The sequence below is a fragment of the Pseudorca crassidens genome, chromosome 18 (genome assembly GCF_039906515.1).
Source record: "Pseudorca crassidens isolate mPseCra1 chromosome 18, mPseCra1.hap1, whole genome shotgun sequence".
NCBI classification, from domain to species: Eukaryota; Metazoa; Chordata; class Mammalia; order Artiodactyla; family Delphinidae; genus Pseudorca; species Pseudorca crassidens.
This window is the reverse complement of record NC_090313.1, coordinates 45,141,699-45,162,200: the sequence shown is the minus strand read 5'-3', so window position 1 is coordinate 45,162,200 and position 20,502 is coordinate 45,141,699. Positions and strand designations below refer to the sequence as shown.

General features: G+C 34.8%; 1 protein-coding gene across 1 annotated transcript in view; it reads left to right on the top strand.

Moving 5' to 3' along the window:
* Positions 1 to 20,502, top strand: part of KLHL1 (kelch like family member 1) — a 374,463-nt gene that overhangs the window by 231,989 nt on the left and 121,972 nt on the right. Inside the window, exon 5 of the mRNA XM_067713151.1 lies at positions 9,189 to 9,401. Coding sequence (XP_067569252.1) covers positions 9,189 to 9,401 — 213 coding nt within the window. The remainder of the gene's footprint in view (positions 1 to 9,188; positions 9,402 to 20,502) is intronic.

Genomic DNA, 20,502 nt, shown 5'->3' with positions numbered 1-20,502 from the left:
TATCAATTAAGTCCATCTTGTTTAATGTATCATTTAAAGCTTGTGTTTCCTTATTTATTTTCATTTTGGATGATCTGTCCATGGGTGAAAGTGGGGTGTTAAAGTCCCCTACTATGAATGTGTTACTGTCGATTTCCCCTTTTATGGCTGTTAGTATTTGCCTTATGTATTGAGGTGCTCCTATGTTGGGTGCATAAATATTTACAGTTGTTATATTTTCTTCTTGGATCGATCCCTTGATCATTATGTAGTGTCCTTCTTTGTCTCTTCTAATAGTCTTTATTTTAAAGTCTATTTTGTCTGATATGAGAATTGCTACTTCAGCTTTCTTTTGGTTTCCATTTGCATGGAATATCTTTTTCCATCCCCTTACTTTCAGTCTGTATGTGTCTCTAGGTCTGAAGTGGGTCTCTCGTAGACAGCATATATAAGGGTCTTGTTTTTGTATCCATTCAGCCAATCTGTGTCTTTTTGCGAGAGCATTTAGTCCATTTACATTTAAGGTAATTATCTATATGTATGTTCCTATTCCCATTTTCTTAATTGTTTTTGGTTTTTTATTATAGGTCTTTTCCTTCTCTTGTGTTTCTTGTCTAGAGAAGTTCCTTTAGCATTTGTTGTAAAGCTGGTTTGGTGGTGCTGAACTCTCTCAGCTTTTGATTTTCTGTAAAGGTTTTAATTTCTCCATCAAATCTGAATGAGATCTTTGCTGGGTAGAGTAGTCTTGGTTGCAGGTTTTTCTCCTGCATCACTTTCAGTATGTCCTGCCACTCCCTTCTGGCTTGCAGGGTTTCTGCTGAGATATCAGCTGTTAACCTTATGGGGATTCCCTTGTGTGTTATTTGTTGTTTTTCCCTTGCTGCTTTTGATATGCTTTCTTTGCATTTAATTTTTGACAGTTTGATTAATATGTGTCTTGGCGTATTTCTCCTTGGATTTATGCTGTATGGGACTCTTTGTGCTTCCTAGACTTGATTAACTATTTCCTTTCCCATATTAGGGAAGTTTTCAACTATAATCTCTTCAAATATTTTCTCAGTCCCTTACTTTTTCTCTTCTTCTTCTGGAACCCCTATAATTCGAATGTTGGTGCATTTAATGTTGTCCCAGAAGTCTCTGAGACTGTCCTCAGTTCTTTTCATTCTTTTTTCTTTATTCTGCTCTGCAGTAGTTATTTCCACTATTTTATCTTCCAGGTCATTAATCCATTCTTCTGCCTCGGTTATTCTGCTATTGATCCCATCTAGAGTACTTTTAATTTCATTTATTGTGTTGTTCATCATTGCTTGTTTCATCTTTATTTCTTCTAGGTCCTTGTTAACTGTTTCTTGCCTTTTGTCCATTCTATTTCCTAGATTTTGGATCATCCTTACTATCATTATTCTGAATTCTTTTCAGGTAGACTGCCTATTTCCTCTTCATTTGTTAGGTCTGGTGCATTTTTATCTTACTCTTTTATCTCCTGTGTGTTTTTCTGTCTTCTCATTTTGCTCATCTTACTGTGTTTGGGGTCTCCTTTTTGCAGGCTGCAGGTTCGTAGTTCCCGCTGTTTTTGATGTCTGTCTTCATTTGCTAAGGTTGGTTCAGTGGGTTGTGTAGGCTTCCTGGTGGAGGGGACTAGTGCCTGTGTTGTGGTGGATGAGGCTGGATCTTGTCTCTCTAGTGGGCAGGTTCACGTCTGGTGGTGTGTTTTGGGGTGTCTGTGACCTTATTATGATTTTAGGCAGCCTCTCTGCTAAAGGGTGGGGTTGTGTTCCTGTTTTGCTAGTTGTTTGGCATAGGTTGTCCAGCACTGTAGCTTGCTGGTCATTGAGTGAAGCTGGGTGCTGGTGTTAAGATGGAGGTCTCTGGGAGATTTTCACCATTTGATATTATGTGGAGCTGGGAGGTCTCTTGTTGATCAGTGTCCTGAAGTTGGCTCTCCTACCTCAGAGGCAGAGCCCTGACTCCTGGCTGGAGCACCAAGAGCCTTTCATCCACACGGCTCAGAATAAAAGGGAGAAAAAGTAGAGAGAATTAGTAGAAGTATGAGGAAAGAAATAGGGAAAGGAGGGAAGGAAGGAAGGAAGAAAGAAAGAAAGAAAGAAAGAAAGAAAGAAAGAAAGAAAGAAAGAAAGAAAGAAAGAAAGAAAGAAAGAAAGAAAGAAGGAAGGAAGGAAGGAAAGAAGGCAAGAAGGAAAGAAAGGTGGGTGGGAGGGAGGGAGGGAGGGAGGGAGGGAGGAAGGAAGGAGGGAAAGAGGGAAAAAAGACAGAAAGAAAGAAGATACAGTAAAAATAAAATAAAGTATAATAAAGTTATTGAATTAAAAAATACTTATTTAGAAAAAAAAAAAAAGGGACGGATAGAACCTTAGGACAAATGTTGGAAGCAAAGCTATACAGACAAAATTTTACACAGAAGCATACACATACACCCTCACAAAAAGAGATAAAGGGGGAAAAATCATAAATCTTGCTCCGAAAGTCCACCTCCTCAATTTGGGATGATTTGTTGTCTATTCAGGTATTCCACAGATGCAGGGTACATCTAGTTGATTGTGGAGCTTTAATCCGCTGCTTCTGAGGCTGCTGGGAGAGATTTCCCTTTCTCTTCTTTGTTCTCACAGCTCACAAGGGCTCAGCTTTGGATTTGGCCCTGCCTCTGCGTGTAGGTCGCCGGAGGGCGTCTGTTTTTTGCTCAGACAGGACGGGGTTAAAGGAGCCGCTGATTCGGGGGCTCTGGCGCACTCAGGCCGGGGGGGAGGGAGGGGCACTGCGTGCGGGGTGGGCCTGCGGCGGTAGAGGCCGGCGTGACGTTGCACCAGCCTGAGGCCCGCCGTGTGTTCTCCTGAGGAAGTTGTCCCTGGATCCCGGGAACCTGGCAGTGGCGGGCTGCACAGGCTCCGCGGAAGAGGGGTGTGGAGAGTGACCTGTGCTCGCACACAGGCCCCTTGGTGGCGGCAGCAGCAGCCTTAGTGTCTCCCACCCGTCTCTGGTGTTCGCGCTTTTAGCTGCGGCTCGCGCCCGTCTCTGGAGTTCCTTTAAGCAGCGCTCTTAAACCCTTATCGCGCACCAGGAAACAAAGAGGGAAGAAAAAGTCTCTTGCCTCTTCAGCAGGTGCAGACTTTTCCCCAGACTCCCTCCCGGCTAGCTGTGGTGCACTAACCCCTTCAGGCTATGTTCAAGCCGCCAACCCCAGTCCTCTCCCTGCGCTCGGTCTGAAACCGAAACCAGAGCCTCAGCTCACAGCTCCGCCCGCCCCGGCGGGTGAGCAGACAAGCCTCTCGGGCTGGTGAGTGCCGGTCGGCACCGATCCTCTGTGCGGGAATCTCCCCGCTTTGCCCTCCGCACCCGTTGCTGTGCACTCCTCCGTGGACCGAAGCTCCCCCCTCCGCCTCCCGCAGTCTCCGCCCGCGAAGGGGCTTCCTAGTGTGTGGAAAATTTTCCTCCTTCACAGCTCCCTCCCACTGGTGCAGGTGCCGTCCCTATTCTTTTGTCTTTGTTTTTTCTTTTTTTCTTTTACCCTACCCAGGTACGTGGGGAGTTTCTTGCCTTTTGGGAGGTCTGAGGTCTTCTGCCAGCCTTCAGTAGGTGTTCTGTAGGAGTTGTTCCACGTGTAGATGTATTTCTGGTGTATCTGTGGGGAGGAAGGTGATCTCCGCGTCTTAGTCTTCCGCCATCTTCAAGGTCCCCCCTCCATATTTCTTTCTTAAGATTGATTTTGCTATTCGGGGTCTTTTGTGTTTTCATACAAATTGTGAAATTTTTTATTATATTTCTGTGAAAATTTGTTCACTGTGTTATTTTATTTTTCACTTAATTTTTGGGATGGGAAAATTTATTTATTAGCTTTTTATATTTTTTACTATTTTAAGTAATGCTGTATTGAATAATTGAGCATATATATATATACATATATACACATGTGTATATATGTGTGTGTGTTTATATATATATATATATATATATATATATATATATATATCTTTTTCTTCATATATGTATGGAAAGATTCCTAGAACTGGAGTTCTTGGGTTAAATTGTCATGATGCACAATGACAATCACTTTTCAAAGGTAGCATATCAACTCATGCTTTCAGAAGTACTGTTCATAATTGTTTTGAAATCACTGCAACCTTAATAGGCTAAAGTGCTATATTATTTTCATTTTGATTTTCAGTTTTTGATTACTAATGAAACTTTCTCTACACTAGAAGTTTGTCCTTTAAAGAATTACTATGAAAATCTTATAGTAAAGTAGAAAAAGTGAACAAACAACTCCTATTTGGTCTGCCTTATGAAAATGAGTTTCCATTTGGCTTAATACATATATACAGGTAAAAGACCAGTTTCAGTCATCAAAGAGATGATGGTACAGGTAGGAGGAAATATAGCCACTATACAAGGGTTGCAATCTAGCTCTTTTTTGAAGAAAGATTTTATTCTAACCTTCACGTACACTAATGACATTGATATTCAATATAATTTGACTAGATTTTATGAAGAATCTCTGTCCAGGAAGATGATACCATGTGAGTTTGAGGAAGAGGAGGTAAAGCTCTCTTCATTATTCAGTCTTGTGTCAGTATTACTTTTATCTTTGTCTCTCCAATTTCACATGGCCTTCTTCCCCCTGTGTCTCCTCTGTCTTCTCGTGGGGTTCTCCTCACTGTATGACTACATCTCTCCTAGTTTTTTCCTCTAAGCACCCCGCCATTGGATTAGGGCCCACTCCAATCCAGTAAGACCTTAAGTAATTACATCTGTAATGATTCCTCATTTCCGAATAAGGTTACATTCTGAGGTTCCAAGTGAACTTGAAGTTTTGGGAAACACTATTCAATCCAGTACATGTTGTAACAGAAAAGACACTGCTTCAGGAGTCAAGAGATGCATGTTTCAATCTCCTGACAATAGTAGAATGATACATGTATCAGAAACTCTCAAAGCTTTGCTGGCATAGGATGCTGATGGAATTATAACTTTATAATCCTATAACTTTAGACCAAAAATTTACATTTTTCATACTTAGATAATATGCCTCAACCAGAAGATGTAACCAATTCCTAGGCTTGCCTTTCAGTTTTCCATTTATTTGACAGTATGAGCTTCCTAAGTATTCATCTTCTTAACCAATAACTTTTTAAATGGCAATTAAATAAATTCCACACCCTCTGGTGATTTGAAATCAAGCCAGAGATTCTATACTCGTCTGTCAAAGGATTAACCTTCCCACCATAATGCTTAAAACAGTGATTGGGAGGTTCCTCTAACTGACCACTAGTTGCAAAGTGCAAGATGGTGAGACATAGGTTTTATCTCAGTAGACTTTCATAGCAGTGAGTTTTCCTTGAGTTAACCATAATAAGTAGATAATGTGTTGTGAACAACAGTAAAGTTTATGTTAAACTTACTTGATCATTAATACATTTTAATATCCATAGTTTAAACTAAACCAATAACTAAAATGTGACAATTGAAGGAATTTACTTACATCTTCCTTGACTTGATGTTACCATTAATTGTTATCTAACTTTTTAAATGGTGTAAAAAAATGAATTTCTAATGGAATATCAAATGAATTACTGCTATTTGATATATTAGCAACAATAAGATGAGGGAAAAACAATAATAGAATTAAGAGACAGAGGGAAATGAATATTAGAAAATACATTTATGTCAAATTCAGGAAATAATAATTAAAAATGGTAATATCTGTCTACTTAGAATAAAACAAAACTATGAATTTTTATAGCTAGAAAAATTATTTAAAATATTATGAAGTAGCAAAAATAGTATACTTTAGTCTTTATTTATGTAATTAATATGGATTATTGTCTTATGTTGTATCTTATGCAATGGCAACTTAAATTTGGTGGTAAAATCTTTAAAATGAATATTTCAAGCTATATGTAAAAGATGTATGTAAAAAAAAAAGATGTATGTACACAGATATTCCCATTTAATGGAGAGACTGTTAAAGTTTTACAATAAACTTATTCCATTATATGGTCTAAATTACACTTTCAATATTAATTTCTATGACTTTTTCTGCGTTCATTGTCAATCAAGTTGACATACCCAACATGGCACTTCATACCATATTATGTGCCTTTGTTCATATGGTCTCCCCGGTCAGAATACATTTCTTTCTCTTTCTTATTTTCTAATTTATACTCCTACCTAATATTCTAGGTCCATTTGAAAAACAAGCTTTTACAGACTTGATGACAGTCATTTTCTAGGCTTTGCACATTGTCTAGGTGCATGTGTGGTAAGATTTTTGATGCACATCCATTTTGTTCTCCTCACTACAATTATACAGGACCAAATATTAGGTGTTCAATAAGTCTGTGTAGAATGAATGATTGAATAAACTTAAAATAAAGGTATTGTACAAAAAGTAAACAGGCCAAAGAGTTTTGATGCTTCTCATTACTTGATCTTCTCAGACAACAAGGAATTAGCTATGTATAAGGAAACTAGTGTGAATTGGTATTTTTTATTCTTCAGTGAATAAAATATAATGAAAATAAAATAGTTTCCAGAAGCTAGATTGCAAATAACACAGGAATATTAGGCAAGATATCATTCAAAGGAGACTTGATGGAGAAAAAAAGAAAAAAGAGCTAAGGGACCTTTAGAACTCCAACGTATATAAAGAAAAAAAGGCAATATAATCTATGCATCAGTGTGATAGATTCAGTAATATCTGATACTGTCTTCTAATGCCCAGTTTATTTATAGCAATATCTACAAACAACATTGCTTGTTTCCAAAAGATGTAGTATAATTTATAAAGATACAAAATTATAAGAATATAATCTAAATTAGGTGCAAGAATAAAAGAAGAAAAAAGAAAATCTGCTGTAGTGATATTAAATGAAGCTATTGTCAGAACTGTCTGAAAAAGAAATCAAATTATAAAAGGCTATAGCCTTCCTATCAGCTAGATTTCAATTTGACTCTAAGTTTTCTAGAGGCCAAATAAAAAGAGAAATCTGATCAATTTCATAATTTACAACATCCATGATAAAAGCAAACCAATTTACTCAGGAGAAGTGCAATTATTCCTGCTACTAAAACCTAAAAGAAATTTCTCCCAAGGGTCATCATAAAGAGAACACTGTAAAATATAATGAAATATGCCTCGAACAATATCTTTATGATAGACACTGTTGACAGTTTCATAGAGCTGCTTTTTTATGGTACCCCTCGCTATATACTGATGGTCTAGCTATATAATTCTGTGTGTAGTTTAATAGACACATAGATTTTTGAATAACTGGAAAAATAGATGGACAAAAAGTCCTTTAAAGATTCTTCAAAAACTTCTTTATCTTATTGTAGCTCTTTAGAGAAATTTGGTGGCACTAAATCTCAGGGCACACAGTTCATTCATTAAGTAAATAGCTATTGGACATCTATAATTTACACAGCACCGTATTAGACACAGAAGAAACACAGGGGGTGAAAAAAAATTCATGAAATCAGCTATTATGTGATGTCATTTAAAGGTAAAGAAAATAACCAATGACCTAAAAGTAAAGTTGACTGCTTTTGTGAAAGCTGAAGGCACTTCAAGCCTTGGATTCATTTCTAAGGATACAGTCATAACATAGGTCAAGTGTCTCTTCAGAAAACGGGTTTGAATCTGCTCTGACATACAGATTAATGGGCACTTGCTGACTCTTCTGCTATGTTTTAGCATAGTCACAATGCCCTTTGGGGAAGAGATCTAGTCCCACTCTACTTCAGGTTTACCCTAAAATAACCATCCTACTGAGATTTCTGCCACAACTGTGGCTTTAAAGCTACCATCTGAGAAGCCTTAGTTATATATTCCTTGGAGTTGTCTCAGGCGACACAGAAGAAGGTGGAACACAAGTGAAGGCCAACAGTCAAATCTCTGTCTTCTCTAACCATTTATCAGACACAGAAGACTTTGTGATGAAATGTAAGAAGATTTTTGACAAGTAGTTTTTTAAAAGTGTTTGAAAAACACTGCAGTGCTCTGTACTATTTCCAAAATCTATTCTTCTCTACAAGGATCAATATATCTATTCAACAAGTACTGTTCACCTGCTATGTCCAGAATCTACATATGAAAGGTTAAATGTCAAAGTCTTTGTCTCAAGGAGCTTAAAGCTTGTGATAAGATTCCTAATGCACCAAAGATTAGGTAGCAGTTTGGTAACTGCTGTGTCATAGATGTAAACAGCATGCACTGTGCATGAATAGAAGGTGAGGCAGCCAAATCAAATGGGAGTGAACAGAGAACACCGGATATATATATGTATGTATATATATATATCCTATCCATATTTAATTTTTGAATTGAATCTTGAAAAATGACACAAATTAGGAAAACAAGGTGGCTAATAGTCATTTTAAGCAATGGAGTGAGGATAAGGCAAAATGAAGGTAGAGTAATTTTGTGGCTGATGTGCCAGTAAGTTTGGAAATGAAGTGTTAGAATAAGGAAGAGGTCAGATTGTGAAGAACCAGTGTGTTTAACCAAAAGATTTGAACAAAAAAAAAAGCAAGATGAAACAAAAACTTTAGAGTAGTGCCATGGGCACATTGAAGTAGAGAAGCTAAGGGTAGAATCAGGCAGAGTAACTAGGTGAGTATGGCAGCAATCTGCAAGAAAACAAATGGGACTCTGAATTAAGCCAGAAAAACTGTCATGCGAGGAGGGAGGTTTGAGAGATAATAAAAGGGTGAAACATATGGGATTTTGTGATACCTATGGCCTACCTCTTCTGTTTTTCCCTTTCTGAATAAACAATGATGCATCTTACAGTGTTACTTCTGTGTAATTTTATTCCCACTTTCTGATTGATGTATATGTAGTCAAGTTTTTTAAAAGTTGAAATTCTATTCTTTTAATATTCACCAAATTTTACCTAGCAGTCCTCTTGAAACTTGAACGTTTAATCACTTTATATTCTGCCTGCAAAACAAAGCTCAACATTATAATCCTCCAGTTATTACAAGATCTGTGCTGTCTTGGATACATTTACACTTCAATTACAATTACAATGCTTTCATCTTAACAGCTTTTAGTTTCTGAAGGATTAAGTCTCAAGGATTATGGTATAATGAGAACAAAGGTTGATGACTACTTTTCTCATTTCTTTCTGAGGTGCTGTGCTAGCTAAATAAAACCAAGGTCGAATTTATGCCAAGCTCTTTTCTCCCTGTAGGAAAACATAATGGAAGTTATGAGAAATCAAGAGTTTTTACTGCTTCCAGCTGAGGAGCTCCATAAACTCCTGGCCAGTGATGATGTCAATGTCCCCGATGAAGAAACCATCTTCCATGCATTAATGATGTGGGTCAAATATGACATGCAGAGGAGATGCAATGACTTGAGTATGCTTCTGGCCTTTATAAGACTGCCCCTGCTTCCACCTCAGGTAATTACATGGGATGCTGTTTTCGTACCTACAATTGACTGAAAAATTCTGTGTTAAAATTAAACATTACAACCCATGTTTTACTACTTATTCACATTTTTGTTTGTTTGTTTTAATCAAACACTCTTTTTAAGGTAAATTTGCTGGTGGAAAATGCTGAGTCATGGGTCATGGTCTGAATTCCATTTCCACCACTTACTGAGTCATGTTTATATGACTATAAGAATGTCAATTTCTCTGAAATTAAATTTCTTCATCTATCAAATCAAATTGTACTACCACGCAAAATTTTATGAGGATCAAATTAGATAATATATATAAAATACTTAATCTTAATAGAATATTTAAGAGATTTTTAGGGCTTCCCTGGTGGCGCAGTGGTTGAGAGTTCGCCTGCCGATGCAGGGGATGCAGGTTCGTACCCCGGTCCGGGAAGAGCCCACAAGCCGCGGATTGGCTGGGCCCGTGAGCCATGGCCGCTGAGCCTGTGCGTCCAGAGCCTGTGCTACGCAACGGGAGAGTCCACAACAGTGAGAGGCCCGCATACCACAAAAAAAAAAAAAAAAAAAGATTTTAGAACATTGCAATTATTAATTCACTGCTTCCCTGTTTTGATGATTGATCTATCTACATATCTGTCTATCTATCTACCTAATTAGCTAGCTAGCTAGCCAGCTAGTTATCTATCAAGCTATCATCTATCTGACCTAAGATACAATAATATGATCATTCTCTGATGAATATACATATTCTGTGGCCATCCCTACGGTATTCTTAAAAGTTCAAAGCATGGAATTTCAAATGTCTATAGAAGGATAAGATATATTACTGAATAGTACAGAGTTATGAATTAATACCATTTAGCAATTGGAATTATGGAACCTTTAATAATTGGAGCTAAGAAGAATACACACACCAAGTGAAAATATCACCTCATTTTATTGATGAGGTATGTAGGACACAGGTCATTTGATAAAACACCAAGTTCTCAACTTAGAAGAAGAGTAATTAATTTTCCCTGATTCAGAGTCTTCTGTCTTTAAAATAACTTGTAATGTTGCAAAATTATCCATGCACAACATTGTTAACCCAGAGCGTCTGGCATCTCAGGGTATCCAAACATAAGCTTGAAGGTGGCTCTGACCTCTGAAGTGATAGGTAAAATTGTGTATGTGTACCTTTCTTATGAGGGATATTAAGAGCCTGTTCATTTGAATTAAAATCACTATCAACATTTTCAATAATCCACATATTACTAAGAATGTAAGATAGGGAATTAGGAAATCGGGAAACAACAATAGGCAAGTATAACATGTTAGTAACAAGAGAAGAGAGAGGGAGCTGGGTCACATATTAAGATTGGAAAGTTAAAAAAAAAAAACACTTTGCCAAAATTGGGAAACAAATGAAGTTTTATGAATAAATTAAGAATTGTGTTTCATTTGGCTACTAAAATAAATAAAGAAGTAAAAGTAGAAAATTTATGGAAATCCTGCCTAAACAAATTATATTCAATAAAAGTTTGTCCTAACACCAGGCTCTTATAAAAGGAAGGGAAGCATCTATTTTGGTAATGGGACAAAGAATGAATTGGAAAGCCATGCACTGGATTTTTCTGAATCTTCCAACATAGGTTCTGATACCACATATTCTCAGAGCTTGGGCATCCTCTCTCAAGATGGAAATAGCCAATGATCACTATTAGCCAATAATAGGTAGATAGCCATTAACCAATGATAGATGATGTGGCAATTGGTCCCTTTGATCCTGCCCACCCATTTCACCTGTCTGCTGAAATGTTGGGAGTTTGGAGTTAAATTGGTACTGAAAAATCATCATATATAATATGACACATACGAGAGGAGGCCAAGAATGTGGCCAGGGCTCCATTTTTTTCATGATATGCCTTTTCTTCATACCCTCCTTGCCCACTCTTTTGTCAATAAAAATGGGAGCTGCTCCTACATGTGTATCTCATCTAAACGATTACATCAGAATAAAGATGTACATTCTATTGACTCATTTGTTCCTAAGGCTACACATTACACATAGGGTTTTAATTCTGATTGGTAAAGGTGCTTTATCTTGATTAGTGAAACAATATTTATTAATATTAGAAGATAAATTATTATTATGTTTTGGTGAAACTAACTAGTAAAAGACTTTTAAGTTTAACTCATCACAGTGTCCAATAGGCATAAACATAGCATATATTTATTTTCCATTTCTCATCTCTTAAGCTGGGTACATTACAAACATAACTTTATATACACTTTCAAGCAACATAGGTGCAGGGGGAAAAATAAAGCACATTTTCTTTTCATAAAAATGTCTTTAGATATAGGAGGGGCTATTGCTTCCATAACTATTATTAATGAATTACATGTCATTATAAGCACTTTTCATACAGTATTTCTAATCTTAAAAAATATAATTGCAAGGTAGGGGTTATTAATTATATTATGCAGAGGGATAAACAGGTTCAAAGAAGTTAAGTGATTTTTCAAAGGTCATAGAGCTAGTGAAAAATCCAGTTTTCCTGCAAATCTAGGCTAGTCAGATATGCACATACACAGGGATATTACTACTGTGAATGTATGTTGTTTCCTTATTTGCTGTCTAAACTTGAAGATCATTAAAATGTTCTGAATACAGCAATTCTCAAGATTCCTATTAAAAGCCTGAGAAAGGAAGAAGAGTGGCAGAATTGGAATTAACATGCATTTATTTCTTTCTTCAGTCACCAAACATATATTTTATCTCATTTAATTTCTATAATATCCTTATGCAGTAAATATCATTATTATTTTTTGACAAATGAATAAATTGAGAATTGACATTATAATCATTTTTCTAGTGAACTGTAGAGCTCAGACTACTCTAATTGTGTTTGATACTGTGTTTCCTCTCCTACTGATGAGAAATAAGTGCAAAGTTTATTTCTGCAGATGGTTTCCTATTTACCTCAATGTCCAGCCAGAGTTTTAAAAAGTTTAATTAAATCTAGAATTTTCCAGCCTTTGCATGAATTTTCAAAGCTACTAAACATCTCAACGTTCTTAAGAAAAGCCATATGATGACCAGAAAACACTTTTTTCTTGGGTTTGGGAGCCAGTAAATATGGGTTTTGTCCTTAATTCTGACAGTGCTTAATGTGTAGTGTTTTTTTTTTTAACTTTCAAGTGATTTGTGTGTATATACTGTGTGTCTTATTACATTACCTATGTAATTATATTACATATTATATATATTATATACATATTTATATATAATATATAATTACAAAATGTTTTTGTTATATAACAAAACAATATTATATTTTAAAATACTAGCAGTATTTAAATGAAGAAGAGCCTACATTTTTCTAGTGTGGTAGGGGTTTATTTTCAAAAAGAAATAGTCCTTGGACTAATTTTTGAAGGAGACTTGAGAGAATTTGGCTTATCTTTTTACAAGGTAATTGCTATAGAGATGTGAATGATATGTTTCAGGTGAGTGACAGAACAATATTTGGAAGACCAGGTATGAACTTCTTATGTGTATTGTTAAGCAAAACATAGTAAATTACTGACCAAGGAGAGAGTGGAAAGGCAAAAAAATTTAGAGATGTTTAAAACAAACAAACAAAAAAAGGAGAAAATGAAAGCTTCTAGGATTAATTTAAACTAAATAACTTACAAGTTTTTATATAGCTAGGAGTTTCTATTTCTATTTAGTGAGTGCATGAAAAAATTTCTAGAGTAAAAAAAGTGAAAATAAAGACAATGACAGAAACTTTAGCAACAAAGAAAACATGTTAAAGGATTGATTAGAGCCAAAGAATAAATGTAGATTATAGTGAGAGTCTGCTCTTATAATCATGAGGCAACTAACCCACTTCACTTAAGCAGATTTCCGTTCCTTCATGTCCTACAATCTGCATTCTCATGTTATTTGTTACTAAGCCCATTATGTTATAGAAGTTATTTCTTAAGTTCTGATATTCTCTATTATTCAAAAATCAACGTATGTTATTATGAAGTATAAATTATTCTAATTTGGTATAGAAAAACAAAGTGAAGATGTAAATTTTAGTAGAGAATATGGATTTTATTTGAGAACACTAGTAGACAAAATGAGCTTCAGAAAAGAATGAAAGAAAAGACATTTTAAAAACTCAGAAGTAATAATGCCTATTTTATTTTCTATTGAAATAGAATAGCTAATACGGAAATAAATTCAATCGACTTTGCAATAGAAAGGACCAGAGGAAAAGGCAAAATCAAAGAAATATATAATTGAGATATACTCTAAGAAGTGGTGAATGATTTCTATTAGCTTTTTAAATAAGTAAGGAACAGAATTTTGCATAATAGTTTTCATGTTTTTCTTGGATACCAAGGAGGTTTATAATTTCAAAAGAATTGGAAAAAATATGGAAATTTCATTTAAAAGAATGGGTGATTATGTATACAAATATACATATCACAAGGAGGCTACTCAATTTGATTCACTTATTTTTCTATATTTCCTTTTTCAAAGATGCAATAAAAGAACATGTCGCTATGCAATAAACAACACATTTTAACATTTTGTAACTATTGTTTCCACTGATTTTAACTCATTTCATAAAATGGATCTTTGTAATAGGTACATATATATTTATTTGTTAGATACATATTTTAAAAGTATACATAAGTATCCATTTTGTTGTGCACTTTTCTAATGAGTGATTTAGAGAGTAGAAGCATGGTGCTCTCAAAAAGTACAGTTCCATGTATGATCAAGTCAAAAGTCTTCAGGGAAATTCAGTTTTATCACAGAAATTATTTAAAAGGTTGGAGATATACAGATAAACTTTGCTTCATGTCTTAGAACTGGTGTTGTTTATCTCTTTAGAGACAACAAGGAGAACCCTTTCTCACAATGTTCTAATAAGTATACCTACTGACTCTTAAGATAAATAAATAGTAGTGTCTGTTTATGTGTATAAACATTTACTTTTATTTTCTGTAGCAAAATGTGAAAGGAAAAAATAAGTTGCAATGGATAATAAAATATTGCCTAGGTTTAGAGGAATATTATTTATAATCAAATAATAAAAAAATTAAAAAATAACAAGGAGACTAAAGAGTTTAAATTAAGGAAACAGATGCTACCTCTATCTTACAGGAATTAATTATTTTTATGCAAATCTGTAATAAATTTATTCCAAAAGGTTCTTTATGGCAGTTACAGCAATTCAAGAGGGGAGAGGTCTTCAATCATTTACCCCATTGGAAATGTGACAGTTGATTAGATACCAGAGACATAAAAACTCTGTTTTCTGTAAAAATTACAGCCACAACTAAAAAACCTAATGAAAAGCAAGCAAAATGACAAAGAGTGAATAAATAGAAAAAAAGCAGTCATAAATCACAGCATAAGTTATACAGAATAGATTATACTTCTGAGCAATTTATGTTTTATTTGATTTTACTTCCCCAAAGCAAGCATAGATAAACTACTCCTTGATAAATCCAACAGTTCTCTACCTTTGTCAGTATAACATCCACTGTTTAGTGTATTATATATCTTATCTTTAAGAAGGAAAAAACTCTTAACTTCTTTAAAAAAGAAAAACTCTTAACTCTTACAAATGAGTAATGCAAAAAGAATCAATCAAACACATTAACATAATCCATTACCAGTCTTTGTTACTTTTTCATTTTTTTTCTTTTTTTTTCTCTCTCTGATCTGCTCGCTGTCTGATTTGTTAATTATTATACCAGGCCATCATCAAAGAAATAGTCTCCTCCATAAAATTAGAGTATAAGAGTTTTAAAAAATTGTGGAATAATGTTATTCTTCTCCAAAAGAGACCTTGAAAACTGTGTCTTTAAAACAGAAACACAAACAATGTATACTTCTAAAATCTTATATATTTTTCTTAAATACTATTTAGATTCATGATCTTTTAACCCACTATGACATTCACAGTTCAAGTTACAACATTAAGAAAGTACAAAACCTTTTTATTTCAGTAAGTTTTAAGTCAACAGATTGTTAATGTAAAAAACGATTTGCACACGCATAAACTCATACATTCACATTACACCCTTTGGTCAAGTAAAGCGAGTGGAGGAGAGTTGTAACCTATTCTGAAAGCCTTTATTTTTGCTACAGTATATCAAGTGTTTCTGCCTTTATCAAGGGCTGATCACACTGTTTCTGGTTTTTATCACATCTTTCTTCATACTGAAATTTCTCTATTGCTATGACTCCTTCTATATTTTCTATTATGAATTTTACTCTATATTGGATCATTCCAAGTAACTTACAAAGATGTGTTGCTTCAGACATATTAAAACAAGACAAAATTTCTCATATTCCTTTCCACCAACTACTCCAATTCCCTGTTCCCTTTTCCAGCAAAATATGTAGTTATCGTTTATAGTTATTAAATCTACTTACTTGTAATCATCATTTTTCTCTTCAATTCACTATAACAGTTCTTTGAACTAGTCAAGATCACCCAAAACCTCCATGTTGTCATTTTTCCCACATCTCACTTGTTTTCATCTTACTTGGCTTCTCAGCAGCCTTTGACACAATCAATCTGGCCATTCTTACTCAATGATAATTGTTAATTCTTTCTGCTTTCTGATGTTGAAATGACCTAGGACACCATATTTTCTGTCAAGAATAGCATTTACTTCCATACTTTTAAATACTATCTGGGAGTCAATTATAAATTCTGATCGTATATTTCTAGCTCTAAACTTTCCCTGAAAGATAGATTCAAATACCCAATTAACTACTTGATATCTCCCATTGGATATCCAACAACTATTCAAATCTTCACATGTCCAAAATGGAAGATTTCAAAGTCCCAAGACTCCATCCACCCCCACTTTCTCAGTAAATATCATTACCAAACATTTAGTTGTTCAGACCTAAATCCTAGAATCATTTTTAATTCTCTACTTTGCATTGCATTTAGCCTTCATTTCCTTAGGAAGTCCTTTTGACTGCACTCCTCCAAACCATATCCTGAATCCTGAATCTGTTCTGTTTTTTTTTTCTACATCTCTACAACCACATGCTAAAACAAGACACCAATATCTTTCTCCTGTACAGTTGAAATAGCCTGCTATTTATTATTCTAACTTTTATACTTAACCACTGCCATAACTTTCATTTAGCAAGCAAACAGAATTTTTACAGTATGAATCAATTCATCTCAAACTTAAGCTTTAGATACTTAGAACAAAATTCTAATATCCCTGTCCTACAAGGCCCTACATCAACAGTCCCATGACCACTCCTCTGATCTCATTTCCTACCAGTTCTCAAGACCCTACAGGCACACTGATATTCTTTCTGTTTCTTGAACAAATCAGGTTTATTTCTTCTCTAGTACATTTGTACCAGCTGATTCTGGGGACTAGAAACCCTGACGCCCAAGAGAAGAGGGTGGTGGTGATACAGTTTTCTAAGGGGTAACCAATGAAAGGGGAGACATGGTCTAGAGATAATTAAAGACAGCAATAAAACTGACTAAACATCGGTGAGCTTTTATCACTACCATACCTTGGCAATTCTAAACAATGCCAGGGATAACACATTCCTACCTGCTGGGTAGAATGGCCCATCACACCCCTTTTCTGGTCCCTCCCTGCCAAAAGGTGTTCACCCCATCATGGCATGACTGACTCTTTCTTATTAAATACATCTCACCTTAAATGTGTCTTCTTAGCACTTTCATCTACTGTTTTCTTGCTTAGTCATAGTTTGTTTTCATCTCTTTCCGTATAACTATATTTTTCAGAAAATCAGACTTGAAGTTCTTGTTCACAAAGTTCCTGGCATAGTTGATACTCAATAAGTATTTGTTGAATCAACAAATGGAAAGTTTATGTTAAGTCTTAGGAATTTTAGCTTCATTTATTCTAACTCTCTGTTGATGTATGATTTGTCTGTAATGTGAGAGAAAGCTCTGCATTTGTGTGTTATCATGGAGCTAACAGTGGATACTAGGAACATGGTCATAAAGAGGGATCATAGCACATTGATTTAGACTTTACTAAAAATCCATTATTCAATGGACAATGGAAGGTCAATCTTGAATAAGATATAACCTCTAATCTCTTTGTTCTATTAGACATAATAATAAAATAAATTTATCAGAATGACATAAATAAGTCAGTGGTGTATTTAAAGATAAAATGGCTATAAGAAAACTTGGTTTCATTTTCACATCTAGCGTAATAAACCAGAAAGCGAAAGTCCATTTAATGAGGAAAGGAAAACTGAACTTAAAAATTATACTAGTTCATAAACATTTTAAATAATATAAGCATATTAAATAATATACACAAAATTTGTCAAGAGACCACACAGTGCAAGAACAATTATTTTTCTCAATTAAACATTAAAAAGAGAATTTCATTTCTTGTTCATGTTTACTGTATAAGAATGATAAAATTTAAATGGAATATATTAATTTGTAAGAGGACTAAGAAAAATTGTGGAACATTTGTAATAAGGCAAAAGCCATTTAAATCATTCAGATTTTGATGTGATTTTAATTTAGGATTTAGGAAAATTTTAATGAACTATTAAAGACATTTTAATATTTTAGTAAGTGGAGTTTATAGAGATGAAATCTGGAGATTAAAATCGGATCCTTAGACTTATGAACCCTGAGTCTTTTGGCAAATCTCAAGGCTAAAGCCTCAGAAGAAAAAATTTACATTGATCCAATTATAGAATTATTCTTTTATTTTGTTAAGTGATTTGTTTGAAATATACATAAAATACATACATTCCTGCATCTTCTTGTCCACATTGCTATTTTTAGAAAATATTTTTGCTTGTTACTCTTTGAGGAACAATAAGGTAGCTTTTGGGACTGAAGCAGAGTGATGCAAGGGATGAGTTGCTAGAATTCAGAGAAGGTGAAAAAGCAAATCATTAAATGTTTAGGAAACTATTCTAAGAACTTTGGCATTTCCTTGAAGTGTAATGGAAGCTGTTGCAGGGTTTTGAGTAGAGGAGAGTCTGATCTAATGTATACAAGTCAATGGACTCTCTCTTGTTACTGTGTTGAGAGCATACTGGAGGAAAACAAGAGTGGAAAATGGAAATCAGTTAATAGGTGATAGCAATTTAGAAGTGAGAGGCTTTTGAAGTGGTCAGATGATGGTAATAAGTTACTAGCAATGAAGATAGTGAGAAGTGTTTTCATCCTAGATATATTTTAAAGTAGAGCTGGTTAGATGGGGGAATGAAAAAGAGAGGAATCAGAGAGATTCCAGGGTTTTTTGACTTGAGCCCCAATGAGGAAGGATGTACTTTTAAGATTTCTATGAGACCCCTAAGTGGATGTGTTGAGTAGGCATTGAATGCATCATTCAGGAGTTGTGGAGAAATGGTCAGGAGATATAAACTAGGAAACTGTTGGCAAAGATAAAGACATGATGTGGGGTGGTCTCACCATAGAAGTGAGTATAGATAAATAAAAGAAGAGGACTAAGAATGATGTCCTAGGACATCAAAACATTACAAAACTAGAGATAAAAAGAAGAAAGAACCTAGTGACTGAAATGGAGTAACTAATCAAATAGAATAAAAACCAAGGGAGCTTAATGTCCTGGAATTTCAGGTAATAAACCAACATAAAGGAGTGTGGATGCTGCTGAGAGGTCATATAGACTGATGCCCAATACTCGATTTTTGAACTTAATAAATTGAAAGCCATTGATGACTTTGACAAGATTTGTTTCTGTGGAATAGAGCTAAGCAAACATGGGAAAACTAGAATTTAAAAGAGTAACTACATAGAATCTTTAAAACTGCAAAACTGAACTGAAAAATTAGCTTAAAGGTGGCTGGTTTTGTCAGCCTGGATCCACTGGTGAGAAACAAACATTGAAATTTCAGCATGAAAAATTTAAATAAAGAATCATTAATTCTTATATTTAGAGTAAAGAAGGATTGAAAAGTAAGAAATTAAGAGAACTCTAAATAATACAGAAATATCAGATATAAAGAGTAGCTACTACCTATAAGGCTAATACCAACCCCCAGAGCTGAGATCTGGACCTCCTTGAAGAGGGAACAATCATGGCTTCCTGGATGGAAGAGGAGTCACTGTGGTAAAGCAAATGGCAAGACTTGATAGAAACCTGTTCTCCAGAACTTACTAGAAATCTTCCCCCTACATGTCTCAAAAGAGACACCCTACTGTACTGGGGAACTTGCAGATAAGTGGGCTCATACCAGGAAACAAAATCTTTCCTCCTGCTATATCTCTTCAGCGTCCTCTACTGATAATGCTTACCATAGTGCCAGTTGGCAAAGAAAAATTATTTAAAGGACCCATTTTCACAAAACAACCTAAAAGGATGATTTTGGAAGTGAGAGTTAATAAACTGACAAATGTGAAGCTGGGGGAGTGGAGCCAAGCATTTTTGTATACTTACAGTTGTGATTCAGAAGAGAGGGGAATTTGATGATGTAAGAAAGAGGGAAGAATTGTTGGAAAATTTTCTTTGAATGTACTAAAGTAGGTAGGATTTCATGCACGAATGGATAGATTGGCTTTAGAAAAGACAATTGGAAAATTATCTATGTCAACAAGTGAAAAAGATATCTGTGTGCAGATGTGTGTAGGTGAGCAGATGCAATGGTGGATCCTACATTTGACTCTGACATTAATTCAGTGTTTGATCATGGAAAGTATATCTCATTTAATTAGACCTTGGTTTCCACATCAGGGCAAGGAGAAGATGGAAATATCTCTTCTGAGAGTAACATTGTACGATTGAAAATAGGTTTTAATTTCCTAAGAATTGATGCCTGCTCAAAATTCTGTGACATAGATAATTTTATAGAGAATTAGGATATTCATGCCTCCCTATGTGAAAAAAAAATCATAATGTTTCAAAGCTCTCATGAACTTTTCATTTTTTCAAAATATACTAATGTAAAGCAAAAAGCAACTTGAAGAATGCCTGTTGCTCACCAAATAAATGGTCTTTCATGAAATATAGATTCCTTCCATTGTAGTAATTTTTTCCTAACTCATCATTTACAACTTTTAAATGCCAAAGAAAAAAAACTTAAAAAATAAACTGTT